Source organism: Natrix helvetica (assembly GCF_964273705.1).
Source record: "Natrix helvetica genome assembly, chromosome: 6".
Classification (NCBI taxonomy): Eukaryota; Metazoa; Chordata; class Lepidosauria; order Squamata; family Natricidae; genus Natrix; species Natrix helvetica.
The window spans coordinates 12,585,992-12,594,500 of NC_138553.1; the positions used below are offsets into that span (position 1 = coordinate 12,585,992).

The 8,509-nt window shown below is 41.8% G+C and overlaps 1 protein-coding gene across 3 annotated transcripts in view; it reads left to right on the forward strand.

Moving 5' to 3' along the window:
• Positions 1 to 5,682, forward strand: part of EPS8 (EGFR pathway substrate 8, signaling adaptor) — a 175,275-nt gene extending 169,593 nt beyond the window's left edge. For all 3 annotated transcript variants that reach the window (XM_081956909.1, XM_081956910.1, XM_081956911.1), the window contains exons 19-21: positions 1,066 to 1,246; positions 1,968 to 2,097; positions 4,307 to 5,682. In XM_081956909.1, the coding sequence (XP_081813035.1) occupies positions 1,066 to 1,246; positions 1,968 to 2,097; positions 4,307 to 4,420 (425 nt within the window). In that variant the 3' untranslated portion in view covers positions 4,421 to 5,682. The remainder of the gene's footprint in view (positions 1 to 1,065; positions 1,247 to 1,967; positions 2,098 to 4,306) is intronic.
• The last annotated feature ends 2,827 nt before the right edge of the window (positions 5,683 to 8,509 follow it).

An 8,509-nucleotide genomic window follows, 5' to 3' on the forward strand; every position in this document is an offset into this window, starting at 1 on the left:
AAAGGGGAAAAAGTAAGTTAAACTTAGTCAAACTATCGTTAAATAAATGACTGATAATGTTAACAATGTAATAATTTGTATTGACAGGATAAAAGGGAAATTAGATATAAATTGTAAACAATGATTAAGAAAAGAGGTTTAAATTTTTTTGTTATTAAATATAATTAATTTTTTATTTTGAATGTGTTATAAAGGTATAATGTGGTTAGATGATATTGAAAATAGATAAGGGAATGCCACTATGTTTTGTTTTAAATTTTGGAATGTTTGTTATAAAGGGACGTTAAAACAACTATAATCATATGAAGGATGAGGTATGATGATAACAATATATATAAATATATGTGATGTAAAATAGATAATTCGATATGAATCAGAGGCGATGACTGTGGAAGAGATGCACGAAAACTCTTTGTAACCAATTGACACACTTTCTACAATTTGTAATGGAGGATGATTTTGTTTGTTTTTTTATTCAAAAAATGAAAAATTTTTGGGGGGGAAAAAGTAAAAGTGATAGTGGGCATTGTTATTCCCACTCTTAATATTTGCATGTCTCCAGAACTTTGTGGTTATTCGAGCCGAGGTGGCGCAGTGGTTAGAATGCAGCACTGCAGGCTACTTTAGCTAGCTGCAGTTTGGCAGTTTAAATCTCACTGGCTCAAGATTGACAAGAAGCCTCCTGAAGGCTCCAGAGGCGAAAAACGCCCCTACGAGCAAACCGGAAGTGACTTCCGGTTTGGCTGCAGGGCCGTTTTTCGCCCTCCGGAGCCTTCAGGGAAGCTCCTGAAGCCTCCAGAGGGCCAACGGGGGTGGGAGTGGCTGTTTTCACCCTCCCCAGGCTCCTAGAAAGCCTCTGGTGTAGGGTCTCCTGCTTGAGCAGAGGGGTGGACTAGATGACCTATAAAGTCCCTTCCAACTCTGTTAATCTGTTAAAACCACTGCTGTAGGTGTTTCTTTTCCTTTGGGTTGGTCTGACCCTGTCTGTCACGGAGTATTGAATGTGAATCATTGACTTGAACTGCCAATCTCCTCCAATTCGCTTGCTTTGTCCCACCTTCCCAGGAAGGAAATCTCAGATGGAGGAAGTTCAAGATGAACTCATTCACCGTCTCACCATTGGTCGGAATACTGCCCAAAAGAAGTTCCAAGTGCCACGCTCCAGTGCCCCCCTAGTCAATATCAACTACGAATCGTCTCCGGAAGACATTAAGGTTTGGCTAGAGGCCAAAGGATTCAACTCAGTGTAAGTCCAAAGGAGTAACCAGCTCTTTTGAATTAACCACAGCTTCAAACAGCTGTATGTATGCTTAGACAAATGACTTTGGACCTGAGGGATATAATGTGGAAATGATTTTACTTTGAGTTACATGAATGTGTAATTGCGTTGTTTCACAATATGACTGGGAAGTTATTGCCATGTAGGAGATTAGCAGATGGAGCCTGAGGAAGAGGTAAAACATGTCATCAGTCATGAGTCTCTGTGTGCCTTTCTTATCTCCTGCTCGTTTCCCTTTGACCGTTAGTAGTTCAGATTCTTGTGGAGAGCTTAAACTTGAAATAAATCTTTGTACTCATTTGAACTGCCCGAATCTCCTGATTTCCCCAGTGTTTGACATTCCATTTATTTAGTTATTCATCAAACAAAAATTACACATTCGAATGAATAGAATGAAAAAACCTAAAATGTGACAGGGACGATAGGCCCATTAGTGCTCTTAGACACGCCCCTTTAGGAACCTCCTAAATATGGGATGAGGTTCACATGAGGTCTAGATGCTGTCCGAATCCCATTTTTGTCATTCCCCAATTAGCTTGGTTAGTTAAGACATGGAATAACGAATTATAGCGCAATAACATCTGAAAGATCACAGGTTCCTTCCTTCGTCTGCTTCTGTTGATTAATTAGCATCTATTCTCTCACATGTAAAAGGGTCATTGCTCATACATTATTACTACTCATGCAGGACTGTGAACAGCCTTGGAGTTTTGAGTGGTGCACAACTGTTTTCCCTCAACAAAGATGAACTTAAATCTGTGTGCCCAGAAGGGGCGCGAGTCTACAGCCAAATTACTGTTCAGAAGGCAACACTAGATGTAAGTGGTGAACATGTTATTCATCTACCACGCTGTAGCACAGGAGATGGTCATCCTGTGCAAAGAAGTGTTCGGGGAGGGAAGTCCACTCTTGATAGAGAGTTGGGTGGCATTTAAATTCAATGAATAAATAAAGGTGGGCATTGCCTACCTTAGACCAGGGAGCAAGAAGCGATCTGCTTGTGGGAACCCATCATATTTTTGGCTTTTAAGGGCTCGAGGGCAGGAGTTTCCAACCTTGGCAACAGTGGTGGGTTCCGGATCCCGTCACAACTGGTACTCTGCAATGGGGCCGGGCGTCCTCGTTGGGCACATATGCTGCGCACGCATGTGCACGCTACCGCCAAGCCACACTCAGCTGCTTGGCAGAGGTTGCACAGGCGCCGCACGCTGTGCGCGCAGGCATAATTGGCCCGATTGCATCAAGAAGCGATAAGGAACGCGGGCAATCAGATGGGACAAACGAGCCACCATTCCAATACGGTGGCTGCTGCTCCCAGCTACCACCAGTACGCGAGTACCGGGCCGTACTGCCCGGAACTCACTACTACTTGGCAACCCAGAATTCCTCCGCCAAAAGCTGGCTGAGGAATTTTGGAAGTCCACAAGTCTTAAAGTTGCCAAGGTTGGAGAGCCCTGCTCTAGGACATTAATGATATTGGTGCGGAAGAAGCCAGGATTTTCTTCCCATTTTTTTAGGGGAGGTATAAAGGTTGAAGAAGGTACGTTAAGTTTTGGAGAGACACTCACGTTACCCCATAAAGTGCCTCCCTCAAGAGAGCACTCGCTTTTACAAGTCTTGGAGGTTTTAAAGCTGCCTCCATCCTTTGCAGAGATGAAGACATCTTTTTTATATATACTTAATCATCCACTTCAAAGTGGATGAAAACATGAGGTGGGCTGGAGGTACTTTGGAGACAGCGAGCCCACAGTCAGCAGGTGTCAATTTTTAGCCTATGTAGCATGTTGACCCTTAAAATAAGCACTTGGCCTTATTTTCGGCGAGGTCTTATTATTTTGGAGGTATAGGAGGCCGCGAGCGTGGTCACCTCATGGCTGCTGCTGTGTTGCAATATTTTTGAGGAGGGCTTATTTTCAGGGGGAGGGCTTATTTTAGTGCATGCGCTCAAAAACCCAGTTAGGCTTATTGCCTGGGGAGGTCTTTTCAGGGAAACAGGGTTTAATATGAATTTTCTATGTATAATGGTAGTAAACTATGGTTTAGTGGTGCATCTAAACCAGCCCATTGAGTCATACACGTAACTATCATACTTTTTGCTTTAGAGCAGGGGTGTCAAACTCAAGGTGCTTAGATCTGGCCCATGAGCCCACCCTGGAAACAGCAAAGGACTGGCTCACAGTGCCTCTGCCAGCGTGTGACCCTCCCGGGCTCCATTTTCAGCCACCATGGCCTCCTGCAACCCTCTATCAGTGAAAACGGAACTTCGGGAGATTGTGTGCGACCTCTCCAAGCTCCGTTTTCATTGGTGGAGGGCTGAAGGAGGCCATCACAGCTGAAAACAGCCTGGGTAGGCTGAAAACAGAGCTAGATGAGTGATGTCAAGCTGGCCACGCCCACTCTGACCATGCCCCCCCCGGTCCCCCAAGGTCAAACGCAACCCTGATGCGGCCCTCAATGAAATCAAGTTTGAGACCCCTGCTTTAGAGGTTGGATGAAATTAAATTTCCAGGTGTTAATGTCTTTGGAGAGTCTCCATCATTCAGGTCATCATTGTCCCAAAGGTGTTTGTTAGGAATGTAAGCTAACAGTTGGGTTAGCAATATATAAACCAGGATGGTAGTACTGTTGCTTTAAGTACTGCTGTAATGCGATTGGTTGCTGTTACCTCAAGCAGCCATAACATGGAGCCAGAATGATTGTTAGCTCTCTGTTTGTTAGATGCTGATCGGTGGATGTATCGTGAGTTACTGTGTTTTTGCTACTGTTAGCTACTTTGTGTGTTTTTCCAAAACGTGGCTGGATTTTCCTGTTTGTTTTTTCTCTGAAAACATTTCGCTTGTCTTCCAGGAAGCTACTTCAGTTTGGTTCAGAACTGAAGAAGCTTCTTGGAAGACAAGCGAAATGTTTTCAAAGGAAAAAACCCAAGAAAAGCACCTTTGGGATTTCCAGGTTTTGTACTGTATACTGGATGTAACTCAGAAGAGTATATTTCTGCAAAAAAAATATATGTTTTGTCTCTTCCTACAGAATTCCAGTGAAAGTTCCGAACTGCAAGAGATCATGAAAAGGCGGAAGGAGAAACTTAACGCAGCTGCCACTGATTCAGGGGTCGAATCTTTCGATGAGAGTAGCAGTCACTAATAAGACTTGTCTACAAATGTTTTGTGGTTATTGTCGAGGGGGGAAACCAGTTGTTCTTGGCATTGTTCCATCATGCTTTGTTTTAGGAAGCCATGAGGGGGAAATGTCGGGGGATTGTCTCTATTTATGTAACTAGGATATCATGCCATTAAGGGAGCATGCAGTTGGGAGCCAAGAGGGAGGATAAAATTGCTGTTTTGCCTCTCCCTTGACGGAAAAAATATATATAGAGAGAAGAATATTCCCTGGAGGGGTTCCTTAAACCAGGCCTCCTGAGAGAAATTCATGCTTTGCTCATCTTTTTTCCACCGCCTAGCAAAGTCACATTGCAATTTTTTGAGTTGCCCTCAGACTGAGCCATCTGACGAAATGTGTTGAAATCAAGCAGTCAAGCAGAAAGTCCAAAAGGCGCAGTCCGGTCAGCGTTGATTCTCTTGTCTAGGCCCCATTGATTTCAACAACAAAAAGTGGAACCGATATTTAAATGTTCTGCCATTGAAATCAACAGGACCTCAAAGGGTTTATGATGGCACAACATTCCTTTTAATTCATGCCATCCATATGGTTTGCCATAATTATGGACTGCAGCTTTTCTTATCCTCCAGCACTTAAGATTTCCACATTTATGTAGAAGTTCCCAGATGTATTTTTAATTATATGATCAATGACCACTCTAATCTTATAAGCACAGATTAAATTCTTCTAACGGCATCATGTCATGATTTCTTAATGGAAGTGTACATAGCAATGTAATTTATTCTGCATTTCAATTATTTGTCTGTTTTTTGGGGGAGGGATAAGTACGAATCAAGGAAAACACTAATACAATAAACAATAGCACAAAAATTAAAAAGTAGGGGCATTTAGATCTTATTTTGATATCCATGTGGTAGTTCACAGTATTATTTCTTAATAGCATTGCATTTTTTTAATTTAAAAAATATATATTTCACTTCACCAGATGAAAAGGAAAGGGAAAAAGGGGGGAAGGTGTTTATAAATGTTTTTTTAAGCTACAAAATCCCATCTTGATTTCCAATTTAAATCTTTTTTAAAATATAGCCAAAATATGCCAGTAAATACAGGAGTATAATTTTTTTTTCTGTGCAAAATGTTCTTTTCTGTCACATGGCACATCAAGGCAAAATAGGGGGGAAATGTTTCCTTTGACCAACCTAGATGAGATGTATTGATTTTCATGGTGCCTTTTTTTTTCATGACTCCTCAAAGTCTGCAATAAACACCGATATACGTGAACTGATGGACGTGAAGTGATTTGCATTGTCTGTTATGAGAAAGAGGATGCAAGTTTTTCTTTTGTGTTCCAAAGAGCAGGTGTCTTTTAATAATAATAATAATAATAATAATAATAATAATAATAATAATAATAATAATAATAATAATAATAATAATAATAATAATAATTAATAAGTCACTAATCCTGGCTGCGCAAGAACAAGCTATCCGCACAAATGCCATTAAGGCCAAAATCGAAAAATCCTCTGATGATGCCAAATGTAGACTTTGCAAAGAGGCTAATGAAACTGTTGACCACATACTCAGCTGCTGTAAAAAAATCGCACAGACTGATTATAAATTGCGGCACAATTCAGTAGCACAAATGATCCACTGGAATTTGTGCAAAAATTATAACATTAAAACAACAACAAACTGGTGGGAACATAAGCCTGAAAAAGTCACCGAAAATCAGATGGTCAAGATCCTGTGGGATTTTCGTATACAAACAGACAAAATACTAGCGCATAATACACCAGACATCACACTGGTTGAGAAAAAGAAGGTTACAATCATAGACATCGCAATACCAGGTGATAGCAGGGTCGAGGAGAAGGAACATGAAAAAGTCGCGAAATACCAGGACTTAAAAATTGAAATCCAACGATTATGGCACAAACCAGCAGTGGTAATTCCAGTGGTAATCGGCACACTGGGTGCTATTCCAAAAGCACTGGAATTACATTTAAAACAGTTAAAACTTGACAAAATCACCATCAGTCAAATGCAAAAAGCTGCACTGCTTGGATCTGCACGTATATTACGAAAATACGTTACGACGTCCTAGGCCCCTGGGTGGGGCCCGACTAGTAATCAATGCCAAATCTTGCGAAACAACTGGCCGCTGTGATACAATTCTGTTGATGCAATAATCATCATCATCATCATCATCATCCATCAGCAGAGAGTGATGGAATCATCCCAAGGTAGTTCTACCACAAGTTTGAAAACTTATTTGTACTTTGTACAAAATCTTCCCAATCCCAGTTCAGAAGGTTCTTTTTTTTAAGGATCCCTCTCATGTACCTGCTAGAAATCAGTGTTTCTCCAGCTTAGAATACAATAGAATAGAGCTGGAAGGGACCTTGGAGGTCTTCTAGTCCAACCCCCTGCTCAAGCAGGACACCCTATGCCATTTCAGACGGGTAGCTCTCCAGTCTTTTCTTAAAAACCTCCAGTGATGGACCAACAACAACTGTTCCCCTTGTTAATTGTCCTCACTGTTAGAGAGTTTCTCCTTAATTCCAGGTTGCTTCTGTCCTTCATTAGTTTCCATCCATCCAGGAAAGATTAGTTTCCATCCAATAAGCCAGGGGTGTCCAAACTTGGGAACTTTAAGACTTGTGGACTTCAACTCCCAGAATTCCCCAGCATGGCTGGCTGGGGAATTCTGGGAGTTGAAGTCCACAAGTCTTAAAGTTCCCAAGTTTGGACACCCCTGCAATAAGCCTCCTGGTGCTTTGGAGAATAGGTTGACCCCTTCTTCTATATGGCAGCCCCTCAAATACTGGAAGACTGCTATCATGTCCCCCCTAGTCCTTCTTTTCTCTAGCCTAGCCATACCCAAATCCTGCAACGGTTCTTCATGTGTTTTACTCTCCAAGCCTTTAATCCTCTTAATTGTTCTTCTATGCACTTTTTCAACAAAGTCTCAACATCCTTTTTGTAATGTGGCGACCAAAACTGGATGCGGTATTCCTGGTGTGGCCTTACTAAGGATTTATAAAGCGGTATTAATACTTCATGTGATTTTGATTCTATGCCTCTGTTTATACAACCAAGGATTATGTTGGCTTTTTTGGCTGCCGCCGCACACAACTGGCTCATATTTAAGCGATCGTCCACTAGGACTCCAAGGTCCCTCTCACACTTACTGTTTTTCAGCCTAATCTGTACTTGTATCTTTGGTTTTTCCTGCCTAAGTGCAAAGCCTTGCTTTTTCCACATTAAATTTTATTTTGTTGGGTAGGCCTATTGTTCAAGTTGCTAAGATCCTTTTGGATCCTGACTAGGCAATTTTAAGATATGTGGACTTCAACTCCCAGAATTCCCCAGCTAGCATGCTGGCCAGGGAGTTCTGGGAGTTGAAGTCCCCACATCTTAGCATTGGAGAAACACTGTACTAGAGGACTTTGAGAGGACTTGGAAAACATTTCACACTCCAAATTCTTGAGTTCAGTGTCCTGTTTCAAGCTCAAAACAGTTATTTCAAGTTTGAGAAGGGTTCACCTCACCTTAATGGCAGAGGTGGTCTTCAGCAGGTTCTGACCAGTTCTGGAGAACCGGTAGCAGAAATGTTGAGTAGTTTGGAGAACCAGTAAATACCACCTCTAACTGGTCCCGCCCCCATCTATTCTCTGCGTCCTGAGTCCCAGATGATCGGGAGGAAATGGGGATTTTGCAGTATCCTTCCCCTGCCATGCCCACTAAGCCACGCGCACAGAACCGGTAGTAAAAGAAAATAGAATCCCACCACTGCTTAGTGGTGAGGTCAACCCATTCCGTTTAATTCTGTACTGAGCTTGAAAGGGTCTTATCTTAAGCTGAAAATGGAGCTGCTTTAAATCAAAGCCCTTCCACATTTGTCAGAACCAGCCCTTGGGAGAAGTAAAGATGTCGAGATAGTGATAAGATTGAAAAAGACATGGACAAAATAAGGGATTGAAGGCACTGAATCATCTTTTACATATCTATTGAAAGGATCAGAGGTCACACACACACGCATGTATGTATGTATGTATGTATGTATGTATACATATGTTTTGAATTTTGTTTTGCTTTCTTTCATCTATT